Source organism: Acinonyx jubatus, chromosome B4 (assembly GCF_027475565.1).
Source record: "Acinonyx jubatus isolate Ajub_Pintada_27869175 chromosome B4, VMU_Ajub_asm_v1.0, whole genome shotgun sequence".
Classification (NCBI taxonomy): Eukaryota; Metazoa; Chordata; class Mammalia; order Carnivora; family Felidae; genus Acinonyx; species Acinonyx jubatus.
Window position 1 is genome coordinate 95,152,639 of NC_069387.1, and position 22,857 is coordinate 95,175,495.

Below are 22,857 nucleotides of genomic sequence, written 5' to 3' on the forward strand. Positions count from 1 at the left end.
TATTATTTACTAAGCCAGAGCTGGAGCACCAACGGAAATATTTGCAGCTTCCAAAACATTTTTACTTACTCACAGAGAGTAGATTATACTAACGGATTCCGGTTCGGGTTTATTACAACTGCTACCAACCACGATAAAGAAGAAATTTCCTCTACATTTTCCAAAAATAATATAAACACTGAGAAACACTTCAGCAATAATAACAATATTCCCTTTTTATTTTTTCCCCTTGTGATTAAGACTTAGGATAGATTCTCTATATATGATTCATTCTATCTCAAAATGAAAATGAAAATAATTCATGTTAGTCTTTCTAATGATAGTGTGATAATGCTTAGTATTGTGATAATGCTGACGAAAAATGCTTTATAAGCATTAAATATTGTTCTTTGATATATATTTGAAAATATCTAAAAGTGAGAAAGAACTTTGATGACTTGTAATTTCTTGGCCATAACAGGAAAAGTAAAAGCACATGCACACACTGTCATGGGTTGAAGGGTGACCTCTAAAAGATGTGTCTAGGGGCACCTGAATGGCTCAGTCAGTTAAGCGTCTGACTCTTGATTTTGGCTAAGGTCACTATCTCACAGTTCATGAGTTTGAGCCCCACATCAGGCTCTGTGCTGGCAGTGTGGAGCCTGCTTGGGATTCTCTCTCTCCCTCTCTCTCTGCCCCTTCCCTGCCCTCTCTCTCTCTCTCTCAAGAATAAATTTTTAAAAGTTTAATAAAAGTTAGGTTTAAATCCTAAACACTATCTATCAATATGACCTTATTTGGAAATAGGGTCTTTGCAGATGTAATTAAGGATTTTGCAATGAGATCACATGGATTTAGCGTAAGCCCTAAGGTAGAAATTGAAGTAATTCATTTACAAGTTTTGGGATGGCTAGGATTGCTGGATGCACAGGAAGCTAGAAGAAGGCATAGAACAGATTCTGTGGAGCCTCCAGAAGAAAGCGATCCCGCTGACACGTTGGTGTTAGACTTCTGGCTATAGGAAATGTGAGAGAATACATTTCTGTTGTTTTAAGCCACTAAATTGGTGGTAATTTGTTAGGGATTATAAAAGCTGTAGTAAATGCATACACATATCTTCAGCCTCTCATATTTGAAACTTGGTTTGTAATCAACATTTTGCATTGTTATTCTTTCTTTGATGGAAAATCAAGGAATGGCACAGAGACACAGTTGAACTTTTAACTTTCCTTAACTTCTTCCTTCAGGTTTTTATCAAGAATGGGATACTGAGAAGGCACTTCTTACTCCTCACAAAATTCAGACAAAAGTACTATCATCAGTCTTCATCCAATTCTTTTTGTAAATGTGTAAAATACATGGGAATGGTCAGTGGTATGAAAATAGAATAATTATGTGGCGATATCCCTAAAATTCACTGCAAAAAACCCATCTTCATTTCTTAGGATCCCTTCTAAATATTTTGAAAGAGTCTCTTCTTTTTTCTTTTTCATGACTTGAGATTCTTCTTATAATTGAAATTTCAGATATAAAAAAATTGAGTGACTTCTATTTTATTTTCATATATAAATAAATGTTATTTATTTTTTTCCGCAATATAGAGGGCAGGCATCCAATATACACCCTGCTTCCTTGTGTATGCAGAGTACCTGCCCGTTACATGTACATGTAAATACATATATTTCAGTTATTTCAGAAAATCAAAAAATTTGTGTCTTTTAAAATTGTTTTTAATGTTATTCATTTCTTGAGAGAGAGAGAGAGAGAGAGAGAGAGGGAGCGCAAGTGGAGGAGGGGCGGAGAGTGAGGGAGACACAGAATCCGAAACAGGCTCCAGGCTCTGAGCTGTCAGCACAGAGCCGGACGCGGGGCTCGAACCCACAGACCGCGAGATCATGACCTGAGCCGAAGTCGGATGCACAACCAACTGAGCCACCCAGGCGCCCCAGTTTGTGTCTTTTCAAAAGTATGTTTTTCTTATATTTATCATCTGCCAGTGCAAAATATGCCTTTTGGCCTTATTTTGTAATTTTATCATTCACTTTTGCCATTCCCCTTTCTTCCAGGACCCAGCTTATTGTTTTTTTTCCCAATAATTTTCTATTACCTTATATAACAGGAATAGATTCTTTTTAACTATTTTTAATTATCAAATTTAATTAAATTTATCCTTATTCCTTAACGCATGTGCACGTTCACTCACACACACACACACACACACACACACACATGAGGTTTACCAGGGATTTCACTGCTTTTCACAGAAAGGTCAAAGTGAAGTTAAAGAACATCTAGAGTACCTAGGATTTGATACAAATAAGAATACTTCTGTATTTTTAAAAAGTACAGCATTTTTTTTTGTTGTTGTTAGTGAGTCTACTAGTTAAACCTCTGAAAACCTACAGAATTACATGTTGGTTAGTGTGCATACACACACACACACACACACACACACACACACACACAAATAGTAAATTTTACTTTTGACCGAAGTAAAAATCTACTTTTAGTTGGGGACATTGCTAGTGAGAAAAATACATTACTTATTGCCTACCCATGACAGTTTAGTGCTTATGACTAAAAAAATTAACTAAATTGTCATAGTTGATTCTTCCCCGGGCTGGAGAATCAGCCTTGTTAACTTCAGTGACCTTGATAGTGCATTAGAAATGAAAGTAAACCACATTTGCACAAGCCCTCACATTTATAGATGTAGTATTTTGATGGATAAAATAAATCTGTGTAATTTCCAAACTTTCTATGAAGAATACAAAAGACAATGAATGTTGCTATAAATTATTCCTGGGCAATAGGAGTTATTTGTCAAGGTGGAGCCCAATGTCATCCAGTGGGGTTTTTATAAACACTCAGGCATGGGTCATGATTTGAATGAGAACAGTGCTTATGGATTGCTGATGTTACTAATGTGTCATTCCCATCATTATCTCCTGTCTTCCTAGTTAATGTACTGATTCCTAATCATCATGATTCAGACAACACCATTATACACATGTAAATTTAGACTTCTTATCACAGCAGGTTTACAGTGCTATGACCATAGTTGAATGAAAGAAACTTAAAGATCACAGCTCAAGACAGAGCAGATTCTTTGAGAAGCCATGGATAATGGGCACCTGATAATCAGGAAACCATTAATCTTCTCTCTTTTTTTTTTTTTTTTTTGAGAGAGAGAGACAGAGACAGAGAGAGAGCTGGAGAGAGAGAAAGAGAGCGAGAGAAGGAGAATCTTAAGCAGGCTCCACACCCAGCAGGGAGCCCTACTCAGGCACAATCTCACAACCCTGGGATCATGACCTGAGCTGAAATCAAGTATCACATTTAGCTGACTGAGCCACCCACACGCCCCCAATTATTTCATCTTTAACACAAGCGTCTATAAATAGGGCAATTAATCAGCCATTTCACAACTTCTACTACAATTGTATACCTCTAAAGTTTTAAATGATGTTATGGTCTTAGAGCTATTTATATTAGCAGGCTCACTGTTTCAGAGTGAGTCATCAGAGGTATCTTATTTTTTTTTTTTTTTTACTTTTGTTAGGAAGCAGTTTGATTTTTTTTGAGCTCTCATGGGTATAATTGATGCTGGATGTCATGAGGTTCTGAGTTATGAAATGTTAAATAGCAGTGTTCTAGGCTTTTCAGTAGAGTGTTTAAAATCCAGGCCAAAGAAACAGTTTAATCAAATCAGGTCGCAAATTCTCTAATTATTTGCTTTTTTCCCATTGACTTTTCTGGAGGTGTTTGTCACTGCCTGTCTTTGTCATCATCGTGCTGAATTTTCTGGCCTCTCTGTACATTTCTCACTTGTGTCTTTTCTTTCTACCTTTTCTTTGATGTCTCCTTCTTTTTACCCTCATTGTAATATTGTCTGAGCCACCTAGTTTCTTACGTTTTGTGCTTTAACAATTATATTTTAAAAAGTGGTTTTATAGCCTAAATATTTACCCTCACCAAACCTCTTCCTTCCTACCCTGTAGAAATAAGAGCTGCTTTATATATGGGACTTAAAAATTTTAAGTGTAATTTCATATATATTTTTTCAGCTTAAGTAAAGTGAATGTCACTTTTAAAGTACATTTATTTTAGTTATAAAATTCATTTTAAAGGAGTGCTGTTATCTTAAAATATAATCTTTTGATAAATTCAGGATATTAACAGTTAAAATGAGCCCCCTTCAGCAATCATTTTTCCTTTCTTCAGGAAAGAACAGCATATACCTCTTTGCAAATATGCAAAATTAAAATATAAATAGGTATTGAACATTTCAGAACCCAGGAATTTTAAATATCTTTGGTTGGCCTATTATCCACCAGGTTTATCCACTCTATCTTTTGAGGACTAAAAGGTCATGAATACTGGTTTAGCATTTCTTTTGTTATGCCTAAGTTTCAATAGGAATGAACTTGCACCATGCAGACACAAGTGGGCGGAGCCCCTAAAACAGCAACCCTCGCTGCGGTGGGAAGGGTGCCGGCCAACCGCGTTGCTGCCTAGTGTTCTTCCCACCCGTCATGGTCGCATACTTCACCTGGGTTCTGCTGTCCCTTTGCTAGGATTCTTGTAGAGAAGAGATGCTATGAAACAATACTGCTTCTGGTTGCCAGGGTGTTTATATGGATTCAGGGGCACGTTTGATTGACAAGTATACCGGTCAAGTTAGGTGGGATTATAAAAGTGTATTTTATTGTAATGCCTTAAACTTCATGTATTGTCAGTCATGTTTTTATAATTACTCATTTCACTTGCAGAGAGGTTGTCTAAAAACTTAATATCTGCTTTCATTTTAGTCCTGTACTCTTTCGGGAAAGATGGAGAAAGATATTTGTTGCCACTTCGTACTACTACTTATAGTAATAAAACTGACGAGGGGGATGTCATTACCACATATTGAGACAATTTTCTATGTACCTTGCACTTGGCTATGCACAGCATTTAGATAACACTCATACTGAGCCCCTGATAGGTACCAGGCACTGTGCTGCACTGGATAAACATTATCGCATTTAATTATTGTAATAACCTTGTAAAGAATTATTTTTCCCATTTTCCAAATGAGGAAACTGACGCTTAGGTGCAAAAAAGTCACATATTCTTTCTAAACAGCTTTAAGTTTTATTCAAGATAGTTTTCTCAGGAGCAGCCAAGGGACAAAGGAATGGAGATGGAATGAGAGAAGCAATAGGGACTATTGTGAACAGGATAGACCTTTGTAAACGCAGGTTATTTTTCAGTCTGATATTTTAAAGTCAGGGATTACTCAGGAAGAAGTAAAAGTGCTAGTACTTAAAAGGTCAAACAAGATTCAGAATGTTGGTGAGGAAGCCTCAACCAAAGCTATCTTTTAACTTTTAGATTAGGCAAGTGATTTTTCAAATGAATTAATTAAATGCAAATTAATTAAAATAAATTAAATGGTAGGCCACACTCTATATTCATGTTTGGTGCCACTGAAATAAACAGGGGCTCTTAGAGTGATTTCAGAAATTTTTTTCATTGTCATTGAAAATAATTAAATCCACATCGCTAATGAAAAGAATCTTGTACTAACAGAGCAGGAAGGGACTTTAGAACTCTTGTACTTTAGCCTTATCAAATTAGGGTGAAAAATGAAGCCCAAAGCAATGACCTTGACTTGCCCAGTCCTGGAGGCAGTTATTGGTCCAATTAGGTCTACTGAGAACCTGCTTAGAAATAGACCCATATCATGATTAAGCATCAAAATTATATTTTAAAGTAATATGTTTTTTTCCCTTTGGCAAATATAATTTCCTCTGGGAGATATTTAACTGTACTATCAGAATTGTTTTTGCATATTATTCAACAACATTTTTCAGTATTGGAATATGTTTTACTCTAATAGTAACAGACTTGTGTCTTTACAAGTGTAATTACACATTTATTTATCATATTTTCAAAGTAATTGTAATATTTCTTAAATGGTTAAATTTGAAATATATGAATTAAGAAAAGAAAGACTAGTTACCTATAATTCCCCAACCCAAAAGCAAATATTAATAGTCTCTTGATTTTTCTTTTAGTTTTTTTTTTTTAATATTTTATTTATTCTTGAGAGAAAGAGAGACAGAGCATGAATGAGGGAGGGGCACAGCAAGAGAGGGAGACACAGAATCTGAAGCAGACTCCAGGCTCTGAGCTGTCAGCACAGAGCCCGACGTGGGGTCACAAGCCATGAGATCATGACCTGAGCCGGAATTGGACGCTCAACCGACTGAGCCACCCAGGCGCCCCATTTTCTTTTAGTTTTTTTAATCTAATGTACACATTATGTTTTTTTTTAATTAAAGTTGTGGTATTATATATGTATTATACTCATCCTTAATAATATTTCATTATATTAAATAATGTATTTTACCATATTATTAAATATTACTCTATAATATATTATTCTTAGTAACTATTTATATCTTAATTTAAACCAGTCCCTTATTGTTATTGTCGATATGTCCTGATGTTTAATTTTTTTTAAGTTTAGTTATTTATTTGAGAGAGAGAGAGAGAGAGAGAGAGAGAGCACACGGGAGTGCAAACTGGGGAGTGGCAGAGAGAGAGAGGGAGAGAGAGAATCTCAAGCAGGCTTTGCACTGTCAGCGCAGAGCCCCATGTGGGTCTCAATCCCAGGAACCTTGAGATCATGACCTGAGCCAAATCAAGCGTAGATGCTTAACCTACTGAGCCACCCAGGTGCCCCTGATTTCTTACCTTAAAAAAACAATGTAGCAGAGAAAACTTTTAGAGCAAAATCTTTGGAATTTTTTCTAATTATTTATCTTAATTTATCAACCTACTTCACAATTTTCCATTTAATAATTAAAATTCCAATTTACTAAGATTTAAAATACTAGTCTCATTCCACCATCATTATTTAACTCAGTAAAAAAAAAAAATCTTATAAAAGTTGCATGCCTCTATTTTTCCACCTACTTAATTGTTTTAACTCCTACCCCAAAGCATTTTGTTTTTGTGTGTTTGCTTTTGGCAAAGTAAAAAAGGTTAAACATATCACCAAAATACAAAATAGATTATTTCAAGGTGATACTTTTTAGGCTTTTAGAATTTTTATGCTTTCAAAACTTGTACTGTACAAATGAACTCCGTCATGATCCTGTTTAAAATGAGAATAGAAAAAAAATATGGTGTAAGTTATACTAATTAGGTAATAATTTCTGCAATGTTATATCCTAGAAAAGATCAAGACACTTTTGGCTAAGGCTTACTCCGTTCATCTCTTACAAAGGCAGCTAGAGAGACTAGGCCTGCTCCTCTCTATGTATACCACACATACAGAAAAACAAGCACAGCTTTCCTTCTCAGATAATAAAATTCCATTAAAATATTTGCTTCTGAGGAAGCAGTTAAAAAGAAATGACTGTGGGATATTCACATGCTCATAGGCAATTTCCATGATCACGAAAAGGATCCCTGTCTCCCTGCAAGCCTGGTGGGAAGGATCTCACAAAACTCATTTCTACTGCTCATAACTATGGGTTCTGTGGGGTTTTCAGCCTATGCTTTCCAAACAAATGAGCTTCTCCATTTGTTCCTAATGACTTTGGTTTACACAAAGAGATCTTAAACTGTCCCCAGAGTAATCATTTTGCTAAAATGCTATTAGAACATCTTTACAAATTTAGCAACAAAGGGGGCTTCATTAACAATGGAAATCATTGGGAACCAAGGCCCTTAGTAAATTCAAGTCTCACCAGTCTTGTTTTATCTTCAGTGATGAGTACAATAATCTTGTGAACTATACCTTGACTCCTTATCTGGTGGGTGGGTAAGGAAGATAGGGAGCCGATGCCGTGGGGAGAGATGCTGGAAAAACCAGAGCGGTATTCTGTGGTTAATCAGCTCTGTCCTTCCTCTTGGAAGGAGCCTTGTGAACCTTAAGCAATGCATATGCCTAGCAGCTGCTAATAGAGCCATTTTTTTTTTCCCTGAGAGGTTGGGGATTTGCAGCTGAAACTGAGCACTGTTTTTCAATGGACCATCAACAGGGTTTAGATTATATATGTAAACATATGTGTGTCTCATTTTCATAGTAATCAAATTTGATACATCTGCTGTGCATGGAAGGACAGCTGCTGGCAAGCCTGAAAGTTGACCTGCAGCTTCTGGCAGAACAAACCCAAATTATGGGGTCTTTCTCTTGGTTTGCGTCTGCAGCTTCAGATACAGAACCTGCCCCTATTCTGGGTAGCTTTGCTTTTAAAGACCTCCTTTGCGACAGACAACTTTCATTAGATTCCTTCAGGGTGATCTGTCTGTCGTTATATTCAACGCTTTATTGCTGAGTGCCCTTTTAAGATTTTTTTTCCTCCTTGCTCTGTGTATGACCAGATTGCCATACAGCAGCTCCTTAAGTACCCCGCTAGCCTATGCCTTTATAGTCACCCAGAGGCTGCATTTTAACAAGTATCACTTCAGTGCTGGCTAACAGAATGGATACTTACGGTTGGAAATCCACTCTTGCCAACGTATTTCTCAAAGATGACTGATCAAACTGTGTTTTAAAAATTAATTAAAAAAGAGGTTAGAGGTGACAGTGTGGCCAGTTCAGCGCCGAGAGAATTATTGGTTGATTTAGAGAAAGACTAGGTTTCTTAACGTTCTTATTATAGTTAGTAAAGATGGGTATAATGTATCTACCATGATTACATGTGGTGGCAGTGATTTCTGAAGCTCTTTCCTGGTTTCTTCTGATGTTTGTGTTCCTTTTGGTTCTTTAAAAACAAAACAACCAAACAAAGTGCTTGCCTTCTAATGCCACAAAGAAAAAAATCTCCAGACAGCAAGGTTAAAATAACTTTTCTCCAAACACTCCAAATTACGTGTTGAAAGAGACAGAATGATATAGTTTTAGCTACCTGGGAACAATTAATTTTGTATGATACTTCTAGCAAATCTAAACATATGGTGTCCTGATATACAATCTTCAATATTCTGATTGGAGCCCTACTTAGCTGCTTAACAGAATAAGATTAAGCTTATCTTACTGGTAGTCATTCAGGCACTTCCTCCTGTTTTCCAAATACTCCTTCAACCATAGCAGTGTTTTAACCATCAAGGTCCTAAATATTTATTTATTTTTAAAACTTTTTTTAGTGTTTATTTATTTTTGAAGAGGACAGAAGCAGAGCATGAGCAGGGAAAGAACAGAGAGGGAGGGAGACACAGATACCACAGCAGGCTCTAGGCTCTGAGCTATCAGCACAGAGCCTGACATGGGGCTCGAACTCACAAACTGTGAGGTCATGACCTGAGCCAAAGTTGGATGCTTAACCGACTGAGCCACCCAGGCAACCAAAGGTCCTAAATCTTTAGAAGAGATTGTTTTATCTTGCTATCCAGAGAAAACACTTCTTATTAGCCACATTCAAATTATAAGTGAGAAATGTAAATAATAGATCACTGAATGTGACACAAAGCAGAAATGCATTTTTAACTTTTTGTAAATATTGGAGTGATCTATCAGAGAATTCAGTTTTTAAAATGTGAGGTATACTCTGAGACTTGAAAGAACAATATTTAGTAAAAAATAGCTATGGTAAAGTAAACATGAGCATTTACAGTTTATAAATGGCCAAGACTAATTAAATCCACTCACAGTTTCCCACTGCAATATTTATTTTGAAGTCAAAATTAGTCTATTTTTATAGTTACTTTTATAAACGTAAGGAAAAAGAAATTTCTACTTTCTTAAAATTTACTACTTATATCTGTTTACTACCTGTATTGATAGTCTTCTGGATTCCAAAACTTGAAGAGCTCTTTGAGAAAAATAATTTTAGAGAGACTTGTCTAAGAATTTAGGACAAAGTGTTTGTTTTAATCAAATTAGTCCCTTCAACCTGGGCTTTCTTGTCATTCTTGGGTGTACCAATTATGACAGCACGATCATTGGTTGATAAGTATATTACTGTTTGTGGAAATATAAAGCATCCTCTTTGCACTGTTTTTTTAAGCATTTGTGTTCTGGTTTTTGTTTAAATATAGTATCAAGAGTGGAAACAAAAATTGCATTCAAAACTACCATTACATAAAGTACATTATTTTATTCACTCACTTGCCAATATTTTTGAATACTGTTACTATATAATATCATTCTCTTTCAGGTAGAAACTAATTAGCAAAATCATCTTTTTAAAAATTGACTCTAGTAAAGCAACATCTGTCTTTAGTTTAAATGCTATGAAGCTTTTCATTAACAGAAAACCACCATGGGTTGCTTCTTTAGAATACCACTAAATGTTAGAGACATCGTCTACTGTACGGGAGTCTCACTATTAGATGAGGATGTCTGGGAATTCATCTGGATGAAATTCCACTCTACCACAGCAGTTTCTGAGAAGAAAATATTATTGGAAGCCTTAACTTGCAGTGATGATAGGAACTTATTAAATAGGTGGGTCAATTGATTTTCTAAATCTATTTGTGTAATAAAAGTACTCTCTATTAACCAACCTATTGTGAACTCGATTGTGTTTCCTTGAATATATTGTAGTTACTCTAAAATATACTTCTACAGCTAAGGAAAACTGCCATGTTGACTTGACTAAAGCTAGTTGAATTGAAAGATATACCTGTTTCTACCTAAACAGTAAGACAGTGTTTCATTATTAAAGGAAGTGTTTACTATAAAGATTTTTAAAACTAAGTTTAGGTCATTAAAAGAGAATTGTGATTTTCCACCTGCGAGATTTTTTCAGAATTTAATTAACAAGTTAATTAAAATATTACGAACTTGCTTTTCCCCCTTCTATAAACAGAAAGTTGTTCTATTGATAAATTGTGTTGGTAAAGTCTACACTGGCCTATTCTTTTGAAATACATGACAAATTAATGCATATAATTTTTTGAAGTTTTATAAAAATGCTTAAGTTATTGGGCTAAGAGTTTTCCTACAATTCTATCTTTAAAGGCTTCTGAATCTATCACTAAATTCTGAGGTGGTGTTGGATCAAGATGCAATTGATGTGATAATTCATGTCGCTCGAAATCCACATGGCCGAGACCTTGCCTGGAAGTTTTTTAGAGACAAATGGAAGATATTAAATACCAGGTAGAAATAAGAGTTCATTTGTACTTGAGTGAGTAAATTAGAGGTGATATATGAGACATAAAGACCCAACTTTTTGTGTTAAAACCAAGGCTTAGATAATAGAATTAGATTTTAAAATAGTCAACTAATATGGGTGTTGCCACTTCTGGGAAACTCAGAATTATTTTAACAATTCTATAGCATTATTCATGTTTTGAAGATTAAAAACTGTGATTATATATAGAAATGTGGGACTAAAAAGGTTTAGCAGTACAGTTTTTGTGGAAACTGTTAAACCGTCTAAGGTTGAAGAAATATCATAAAGCTTCTATATTCTGAATGTGTTGTGGAAAAAATGATTTATAAATCAGATACAATTATTATTTATATAACAAGAAAACTTTACTGCTGTAGAATTGTTTTAAGTTTCCTTTATTTTTTTTTGGTTTTTTTTATTGTTTATTTGTTTTGAGAGAGAGCAAGCGAGGGTGTGCACAAGTGGGGAAGGGGTAGAGAGAGAGGGAGAGAGAGAGAGACACAGAGAGAGACAGAATCCCAAGGAGGCTCCACACTGTTAGCACATAGTCTGATGTGGGGCTCAATCTCACCAAGCGAGAGATCATGACCTGAGCCTAATTCAAGAGTCAGAAGCTTAATTGACAGGCGCCCCTGTTTGAGTTTCCTTTAAATATAAATACCATAAACACCTGAAATGAAACCATGATTTGAATCATTGTATAGTTCTAGGTGCAGTAGAATTCATTCCTGAGACATCTTGTTTCATGGTGAGAATTCTTCAGCCTCAATTTAAGAAAATATTTCATTATGTATTTAAATATATTGTAATGAATGTTGATTTATTACTCTGACAATCTGTATGGCATTTTAAAATTAAATTTATTAAAGGGCATGTAGATGCCACATGTTTTCAAACTTAAATGTCCTCATACAGTAAGCAGACCTATTGTTTTCTATCTCTTAAAAATTGGTGTGTAAACTTTGTTTTTAACAAACAACTTTATCAGTTGCCCTTGTATAAATAGTTCAATTTGAATGAATGTATCCTATTAAAACACATTTTTATCTACGGATATTTCATTGTCAGGAAGCACTAATATTCCTAGAAGACACACTGACTTTTTTGTATTTGCAGCTCAGAAATTGGAATGATTGGAAGATTAGAACTTGCTTTGCTGTCATGCATATAATGTAGTGAATAATCAGACAGAAAGCGAAATTAGTATATACACGCAGTTCACTTTAAGGAGTATCAAATATCTGCCAATACACAATTTCTTTAGGGAGTGGTTTTGTATATCAGAGTTCAGCATAGTAGATGTATAGTTTAGTCCCTACCAAAAAACATTTGGTTCTTGATATGTTATTTTGTCTCACTGAGAGTCCCTGATCTCTAACTTAAAGATAGAAAGTTTGAGATTTCAACATACCTACAGATATGGAAGTGTTGAAAAACAGGATTTTCTTCATCCCTACTCTTCTATCGATCCTAGAACACTGGAATTCATGGAGGCACTGTCCAAGATGCTCCTTATTTCCTGCGCTATAGATTCTCCCTGGCTTTTGTTGCCATCTACTCTAATGGTTTCAGTCACTCCCAAATCTATATCTCTTACTGAGACATTTCACCTAAGCTTCACCCTATGATAAGACAGTTGTCTGTTTGGACCTGCTGCTGAGGTGTACCTGCAAAGCTAAACCCATCATTTTCCTCCTGTCTTCATTTCCTCAGTAAATAATCCACCAATTAATCAAGCCAGACACTTGGAAAACTACATATACTCCCCACTTTTCCTTGCCATCTGTAACAATTAGGCTTAAGATATTGTCATTTTAATAAGTCCTAAAAGATAACCTGTGATAGGGATCCTTAGCACAATAGAGATCAGTAAAATGAGAAACCCTTCCAACACACTGACACAAATTGTTCCTTTCTATAGGTCAAGAGTCAGGAATTTATATCTGTGGTACAAGGATTATGCAATCCAAATAAACAACTCAATATTTTAATTTAATGCCTACATGAAAAAAATGCTAATATTTTGGGAGCATTTCAAAGAAATTTGGCTCAGTTTCTAAGCATGAAAAAGGAGAATGTCAATGTCAGTTGTAACTGACCAGACCAAAGGATCTGTGTGACATACTAATACTGCCCAAGTTTATCTTACAGTCCCATTTCCTTTTTTGGGATTTTTGTTTCCTTATAGTAAACTAGGTTACTTTAAGTTGAAAGTTTTAAAAAATTTCTTCCTTAGTCCTTAGATTGAAAATATAATAATAATTACTAAATCTAATTTTAAGTTCTTTTTTTTTTTGTTTTTGTTTTTGTTTACTACAATTTGGACCTCTCTAAAACACTTTGAGCCAAATCAGATGAGCATCTGATTGAGCATCTGATGGTGCCCCACAGCCATATCTTTATTCACCTCCCTGGCTAGCCAGAGAAATGACTTTGAAATGTTTAGAGATCTTAATGGCAATAAGATAACATTAGTCAAATGGAGCCCTTGAAAAGTATTCTAAAAAAATCTTTAGAGTAATATTTCTTAAAGTACTGCCTATATTAACATAAAGCCTTTTTTTTTCATCTTTCCAGGTATGGGGAGGCATTATTTATGAATTCTAAACTCATTAGTGGAGTTACAGAATTTCTTAATACTGAAAGTGAACTCAAAGAGGTAAATATTTTAATATGAGTTCTAATGCTTTTCTTTTATAAACATATGAAGGCATACATTTACTTTATTTTTTCAACAGATTCATATCCATTTCTTTAAAACACACACACACACACATTCATGCTAAAGACTTTACTCAATTCATTATTTGCAAACGTATTTCTATTATATTAAACATTAAATGCCTTTGAGAAATGTTTAAATGTAATGTTTCCCAAACTGGGGGACTCTACTCCAGAAATCTTTGATCCAATCGGTTGAGGAACAACCCGGTTTAGAAATAACAAAACTATCCTGTCACAATGACTCAGTATTTAGATACAAAGGATCAAGGCTGGTGTTAAGGTACAGAACTTGGGTCTCACTGCTTTGTGGACAGGCCTATACAGGAAGTAGATAACTGGATGTGATAATAATGCTTCATGCTATCTAGTCTGTTCAATAAAATGAATTCATATGTGTGACAGAGAATGTGTCTGACAATATATCTTGAGATTAATAGCTTAAAATTCTGCTTGATATGATTACACATGAATTTCACTGATGAAAATAAACAATTTTTTAAAGGATTAGTGTCCAGTTTGGAGTGTATCTAATGTTTCCTTCCTTTTTTATCTGGTTTATTTCTATGGAAATTTAAATCAGCTATTTTTTTTTTTGACCATTAACTCACATTTGTAACACAGAGGGGTGGAAAATGGGGAGGAATAAATATGTAGGAGGGAGGAAAAAATATAGATACTTTGAAATGATTCAGATGAGCTGGGCTTCGACCATTTATCACTTTTTCGTCCATTGCGCAACTCTGTTGTAAAATATAGCTGAGATTTGGCATTGAGAATCATAGCTTCCTCAGCTCTCACTGACAGAACGCCTGAGGCTATGACCCAGAGATAATCATATTGAGCAGCATTTCCCCAGAAGCATCAACCCTGGCACCATCCGTAACATCTTCTAATATTGCCCGATGTTGTACGATTGTCCCCTATTCACTCACTTGGATCCCTGCAACACTAGGAGCTAAGCTAAGTCTCTGATTGTAATGATTTGAAATTCAATTTTTATCCCTGCTATGTGTTCCCAACCCTAAAGGATTTGGTTTTGAAAGCTGTAGCACATGTTTTACTATATTTTTTTTTAATAAAGGAAGCTAAATGGGAAGGACTTCTTCCATACCCATATGAAACGGAAAGAAAGAACGATTGAATGAATGATTGCTTCCAATTTTCTCTGTATTCAAAGGAAGTACTTTTAATTCCTTGATTTTATATTCAATAATTGGTGAGTGAAAGATTCATTTACTCACAACCTGAGAAGTCGAACACAGAAGTGAAAAATCTCTCCCACCCTTTCCTTCCCCTAGTCCTTCTCTCTTTTTGCTCCCTTCCTTCTCCTGTCTTCTCTCCTGTCTTTGCCTTTGCCCCTTTCTTGCAGTCTTTCACCTGTTCCCTCTCCCACTTCTTCCTCAAACTGTCTTTCATACTTCCCTTGCTTCAGTAATACCCAGGCCATGAAAAAATATCTTTTTTTAAGCTTATTTATTTATTTTGAGAGAGAGAGAGAGAGCAGGATAAGGGCAGAGAGAGAGAGAGAGAGAGAGAATCCCAAGCAGGCTCCATGCTGTTAGCACAGAGCCTGACACAAAGCTTGAACCCACAAACCATAAGATCATGACCTGAGCCAAAAATCAAGGGTCAGTCACTTAACCCACTGAGCCACCCAAGTACTCTGAGAAAACATCTTTTAAATGGATATTAATTTGGGGCTCCTGGGTGGCTCAGTTGGTTGGGCATCTGACTTCAGCTCAGGTCATGATCTCATGGTTTGGGATTATGAGCCCTGCATCAGGCTCTGTGCTGACAGCTCAGAGCCTGGAACCTGCTTCAGATTCTGTGTCTCCCTCTCTCTCTGCCCCTCCCCCACTCATGTGCTCACTCTCTCTCTCTCTCTCTCTCTCTCTCTCTCTCTCTCAAAAATAAAAAGACATTAAAAAATTTAATAAAAAATAAATGGATATTAATTTGATGTTATCATATGCCGACCACTTTGTTTTATTTATTTCACACATGGATTTCATATTTTTCCACTTGATTTAATTGCTATTTGAAATGTCCCAAGATACCCCTATAATGAAAGGTGCAGTTTCAAAACTGAAACTAAATTGAGGCTTTTATTCCATTATCCAGCAAGCAGCTAACTTCACAATACTGTCCATGGCATAAGCAACGAATCCCTTCACCATCTAGATACTTGTGCTGACTTTCTAGTTGGACAACTGCTGCCTGAGGCTTTTCCAGAGTTTCATTATCTAATCATTGTGTTTAAGATTGGGGACCACTGTTGTTGAGTGGTATGGGGATTTACTTTGTATTGTTAATAACCCCCTTTCATTAAAATAAAAGGGGTTAGGAAATTCCAGACTCATCCTCTCATAACCAATGAGCTTCAGAAACAGAAAACCCAATATGCTCCCTTTGGATAGGGTATATTCTTATTTTCAAGAGTATCTAGATCAAATGGGAATCAGCATCTTTATGAATTCTGAAAACTCAGTTGAGATTTTAATGATCCCCATCAGCCTTTGGGGCATTCGGTAAAGAAATGTGTATTGTTCCGAACTCCCTTCCCCAAAACTGCATTCTCGTACCTGACACTGGCAATTTCCTTCTAATTACATGGCTCCAGCAATTTGAACAATATTTCTCCATGAAACAGTGTGTTATTTCCTTAATTTTAAACTAATGGAAGTACAACCTGAGGGAGCCACGGAGGCCCTTGACAGTTTTTCATACTAATGTCTGTTAAGCAATTCTCTCCAGCACTCGTTTTTCTGCCTTTTTGAACCTAATCTACAACACGGCTGGGGAAGAACATAGGTCCTGTGCATCACAGACACCCCACTTACAGTTTTAACGTTGAAAATATGAACCTCATAATAGGGCAATAGCTACTTCAATTCATTTATATAGTCACTGAGAGTATATTATGTTGTGTAATTTACTCTCCAAATAATTTATTTCGTGATGCTTAGGGTCTAGGTTACCCTAAAATAAGAGTTTTTTTTTTAATATTAAAATTTTTTCTAATAAGGAAATTAACAAACATGTCTAGAAATTTTAGGCTAAGAACGGGAAGCACAAACAACGCTGACATCTTACTAAATGCTATTTTATAAAAATGTCTAAACTTGCAACATTTTCAAATAAAAGCACAAGATGGCATAAATATTTAGGAAACACAACAATAAAAGCTAATAACAGCAGAAAATCTACCAAAGAGCTTCAGAAAGAAGCAAACTGGAATGCCAAGTGCCTTCCATCTACCTTAGGCCCTATAAAGTCAGGCAGGAGTCTGGAAGGTGCTATCATCACACCCCAGGTCCGGTTAGATGGCTGTTCTCACCATGCGTTTGTCAGAAAGGCTGTGGAAGAACATGAGTATAAGATCAATTTATGCCAGCTATGGAGAGTTGGGCCTTATGTGTTCTGATGAATAAGCTACTCCTAAGATTCAGATGAGTTACCTCAGGCTCTCTGAGCTCGTGAAGGAAGTTATTTAGTGCACTTAAATAGTGATTTAGGAAATGAATCCCTGGGGACCCACCACTTAACATTTTTTTATTGATAGTTCTTTTGCAGGGTAATCTGACCTACTCTTTGTGTCAATAACTCATTCATATTCAAACCCACAGTTTGTCTTTGAGGAGGACTTAAGAGTTTTACTTCATGTGTTCAGGCTGTCTTGCTGTCTATTTCATCAAGGGGCCAAGAGCATGTTCCACAGAATCAAAGTTGCCAAAGGGTCATTTACCATTATCTGGCATATTTAGTACTGCCTAGGAAAGTATGTAATAGCACAGAATGTATTTCAAGAGGAGTAGATATAATTTTTTTCCTGATTGACATATACTACGTAAATAATACCACTGTAATATACATATGTAATATGCATGGCAATATACATATTTTTATAATAAAATATAATTCAAAACAGACCATGATGTATTATTTGTTGCTTTAGAAATATGGACTGAATTAGTCCAAACATATCAATACAAATGAATTATTGGATTAATCAGTTAAAGTTTAAAAATATGATTCAAATGTTTCTATTCAACTTCCTTTGAAGATATGTGTGAGCATGTTACAGGCATATATATATATATATATTGAAGATATTCAATGAATTCCAATGTCTTCCCTTCTTCTGCTTAGTATGTGTAAATTTGGTAAAATGTCAAATCAGTTTTAAGGGTAGCATTAACAAATCTTTGTTATATGTTGGATATTTTACATGTTGGTTATAAAAGCATAGTGATTGTGAAGTCTTATAAAGGACATAGCTCTGAGATATGGCTACCTACTGCTAATGCTGCAGGGGCACAAGGCTTTGTAGGAAAGTAGAGGATAAACTTTGAGAAAACCCATCGTATCATGTAATCAAAGTAATGCTGTCATAAACAAACCAAACTACCAGCAAACCAATTTCTAGATTAACTCAGAAAGATATTAAAAAGTCCATTTTAATTGCATCTTCCCCACCCCATATCTCCCTGTCCCTGAGTCAATCTTGATGCACTACATTTCCCTCCTGGCATATCTTCCATGTGGCACCCACCATGTGATGAATCACACCCCACACTAATTACACCACATAATGTTTCTGTGCTGCAAGTTGATTTTTCACATTCGCCTATTAGCATTGCGATTGTTGGTTGGTTGCCAGTTTTTTAAGATATATCAAACAGAAAGAAAAACTGCTAGTATTTAATCTTGAAATAAAATCCCTAAACATCCCCAGAATATGTGAACTCTCTAGAGAAAATCTTTCCATAAAAAGAATAACAATGCATTTCAAAATTATAACATTTTAATTAAATGCTCGACGTCTCTAGCTAAATGAGTCTGCATTCTTGCTTCATTCCCTCTAAGTTGAGTTACTCAGGTGATTGCAATGTCATTAACCATCCAGTTTTCATATAGCATCATTAGTTTTTTCCACTAGCTGATAACTGGTAATCCCTTGCCACCAAAGATAATGTCAAGCCTTTATACTGTTTATTTGGGGAAGATAAGGACTAGTTTTATCTCTACCAACAAAGAGTGAACTTTAACCCTCATATTCAGTTTTTAAGGCTATTTTGTACCTTGGATATGATTCATAATTAAAACTAGCCTTTGCCACAATCCCCTCAACATATATGAAAATATAAACACATCTCTTTTAATATTTGTCTATGAAACAAGAAGCTGAATTCGGAGCTCTTTGAACTGTAATGTCCACTCTTTTTTCCTTCCAGTTCCAAAAGAAACTACCTCACACCTAATGGATGCAATTTCTTATATTTCATTTTGTTAGTAAGATTGCTTCACATATTAGATAGGCCTTCAGTAGGGGTGGTGGCACTTTGTTCCACATACAATCTTGTTTATATATGTTGGCCATGAGTTTCTCTGAGACATGTATTTTTACCACTCTAAAATGTGTCTTTTCAGCTGAAGAACTTCATGAAGAATTATGATGGAGTAGCTGCTGCCTCTTTCTTGAGAGCTGTGGAGACCGTTGAAGCCAATGTGCGCTGGAAAATGCTCTATCAGGATGAGCTCTTCCAGTGGTTGGGAAAAGTTCTGAGACACTAATAGCTCTATTATAAACAATTCAACTCAGAATTTTGGGAGAAAACTGCTTTATATGGAATGAGGAAAATGTGCTATGTGGAAAATGGCCAGATTTTCGGTGTTAACGTGTGGGAGGACTTTTTTTTTTTATTTTTGGTTTTGGGGAATTTTTTGTTTGTTTCATTCATTCTGTTTTGTTTCTCTACTGGGTGTTCTTCTCTAAAGAAACTCTTGCAAGTGAAACTAGCCATGATTGCTTCAGCTGTACATTCCTTGCTGTACAGGACCAAATATGATAGTGGTGCATGTTGATGTTACAGTCAGTTTGGAAAAACATATTCAGAATATTTTGTGCATGGTTGTGTGGTCCTGCCTGTGTTCAGCATGCTTATTTAAAATGTCCAATGTTGTACGTGAATATCTGTTACATCCAGGATGGGCATTATACAAAAGCACAAAGATTACCTATGACAATCAGTGTTGCGATGAAAGAAAAACTAAAAAGGAATTATATTCTTAGTCCTGGGCGATGTGAGAGGTAAAACAGCCCTTGAAGTGATCAGTGTCACTTATTTCAGCACTTGGATTGTCTTGCAATGATTCCTGTGTTACTAACTCATTTTCTTCGAGTTAAAGCTGTGTATACGTTTAAAAAGGCATATAGATAGTGTATGCATATGTATATGTACATAGGGAAACCCTGTATGTATATAGTATGTTGCACACTGCACTTGTGCAAAGGATCTCTTCAAAGAAACTTTATCTCTTTTTATAAACTTATGCAAACTTTGAAAAAGCTTAAAGGAATTTATCTCAACGCTATTCTTCATGACAATTTCCTGACTAAATTTCTCAACTGTTATAGATTTTTTCATCTACTTCCTGAACAGTGGTCTATTCTACTACGTGAAAATGAATTCAAACCAAATTTATGTATAAACACTCTTCTAATTCTCTAAAGTGGCAGCCTCGTATCCTAAATATGGATTCTGTCATCATTTTGGTCAAACTTCCCATTGCATCAAACAATTGTGCACACTTAAGAATTCTCAGCGCTGAGAAGGTGTTTCTTTTCCATCTTGTTTGTTTTTCCATCTCATGTTGGGTGGTCCAGAGGGTTGAAAATTCTCTCTTGTGTGTTGGTCTTTGTGTCTGTGTCGATCTAATCCTCCATTAAGTGACCGTACCTCAAGTACGTCTGATACCATTTAATGATCTTTGATGCCAGTTGTGCGTCCGTTCCGATGAAAGTTACTTTTCTTGAGGAAAGCTCTTCCTTTGGCATTGACAGCTGTCTTCCGCCAGGGAATTTTAAGTAGCCCTTCCCACGGCTGTGTGTTATGTAACACAAGTGCTTATTTTACATGGCATTCTCACCCAGTAGGCCAGCTCGCCAAACGTTGCTCAGATGCTCCAAAATGAACATATTTTAAGTTTGCCATTATAAAATACCAGCACAACTACTGGACCAAAGCTAAAAGTATGTGGACCGCTTTCTATTTTCCTGAGGTTCTCCACTCTTCCACGTCTCCTTGCAAATTATTGAGAAAGATCTATTCTAACCGTCACTGAACACTGGGAAAAAAATATAGGTGTTTTAAAACCAGAGTCATAGATTTATTTTGAGTTTAATAAAAAGTAGCAATTTCCAAATCCATTGAACAAGTATCACCTAAAATTGAATTTTATCTTTTTTGCAATTAATATCTATTACTCATACCTAAATTTTTCAGCACTTCATTCAATTAAAACGTGTGAATTTTAAATACACTATGTGGATTTAGTGAGACATAGTAATACTTAGCATTAAATCTAAAAGTTGTCCCACCTATCAGAAGTCATGTAATTTAACTAGTACTTACACATATGTAAACTCCATAAGAGACAAGTTCTGGACATAACAACAATAAATATCACACTGCCGTAAGGGTCCAAAACATGTACTGTATGAGCACTGGATTCATGTAATAGAGATAAATAGATAAAAAATTAGAGGTGGATGTCTTATTTTGTGTCATGAATTACCGAAAATTCTTAGTTGTGACATTCTTTTGAGCGAAATCATATTTCCAGATTTGAGTTAGAAAGGCTTTTATAGTTCTTTTTCCTCCCCACTGTTAATAATCTCAATCCTCTTTCAGTATTTTAGTGGCCTTGAACAACTGGTTTAGCTACAATGTCAAATCCTAAATGTGTAAATTATGTGCAATGTTCAATACCTCATAGAATGTTTGTTAAACGGTATAATAGTATCAATGGCATTGAGATGGGATTTCTGTTCTACATATTTTTCAATAATTTGCCCTTTCCAATGTTGAAGATTATATCAGGCTTTAACGTTTTTTAGTTGTTTAAATAAGTAATATTTTCAAAATAATAAAATGACCAATGATATCTCTTGGAATATTCTGTAAAATGTAGTTATAAAATTCTATTTTCTACATAGAGTTTTTATCTTTTTTCTCTTCTTTGCATGCTTTACAAATCCCATATATGCACGAAATAACAAATTGTTGAAAGTGTTCAGTACTTAGGCTTACCACATTACTGTGCCAATATATGTGCCACAGCAAAATTTGGTTCCAATTAGACAGGACTAAATTATTTACCATACTGAATATTAAATATCACTAAGTAACTTGTAAATAAAAACTTTTCCCCATTTTTACACATTTTTCCTTAAGATTTTCTTAAAATCTTAAAGATGAAAAAAAAAAAGTAGAGAAGCACAACCTCTAAGGTTACTCTCTACAATTGTAGGCTTATTCCTGAGTTTCAATAACCAGATTTTAACTGCAGTTTAAACTGACTTTGGTTTATATTATCTCTAAGATAATTTATATTATAGGACTGGGCTTTTTGTGTCAGTACTGTTTACAAATATAACTTTAATATCTTACAAGCTTATTCAGATTAGAATGTATTTATAAATTGAATTTCATTTTCAAAGAGCTTTACACATGCTGTTTAATTTGGCTCCTTTCAAAAACATAATAACTTATGTTAGCCCTGATAGTCTGATGAGAAAACTGAGGTTCAGAGTAGAAATGTGAACCATTTAAAATGATACAGTTGTTATTTGGGGAACAGGCACAGTAGCCTTGGGCTTTCAGTGAAACCTTCCTACCACTAAACTAGAAAGGCATTTTTGAAATACTTCTATCCGTTGCATTAGCTGGAGATTTTCCTAATACCAGAAGCAGCATTAAAATATGTGATGAAATATGTCTACAGTAATTATATTATTTTTCAGAGTCTGTGTTTCTAATTTGCATGATTCAAACAACTGGGTGAAATGTTCATCAGCAATTCACTTTAGTCCATACAAGCAGCCCAATATTGTTACAAAAATATAGTTCATTGATTATAGTTTCCTTTTATTATCTTTCAGTGACTACTGTTTAAATATGACTTTAAAATGGTGATAATTTGCTTTATTTTTACACATATTTCTCTGAAAGGCTCTATCTGTAGTAACAGA

General features: G+C 35.2%; 1 protein-coding gene across 1 annotated transcript in view; it reads left to right on the forward strand.

Annotated features, from left to right (window-relative positions):
• Positions 1-21,780, forward strand: part of TRHDE (thyrotropin releasing hormone degrading enzyme) — a 378,788-nt gene extending 357,008 nt beyond the window's left edge. The window contains exons 16-19 of the mRNA XM_027071244.2: positions 10,259-10,426; positions 10,943-11,083; positions 13,677-13,758; positions 19,254-21,780. Coding sequence (XP_026927045.1) covers positions 10,259-10,426; positions 10,943-11,083; positions 13,677-13,758; positions 19,254-19,397 — 535 coding nt within the window. The 3' untranslated portion in view covers positions 19,398-21,780. The remainder of the gene's footprint in view (positions 1-10,258; positions 10,427-10,942; positions 11,084-13,676; positions 13,759-19,253) is intronic.
• Positions 21,781-22,857: the final 1,077 nt, after the last annotated feature.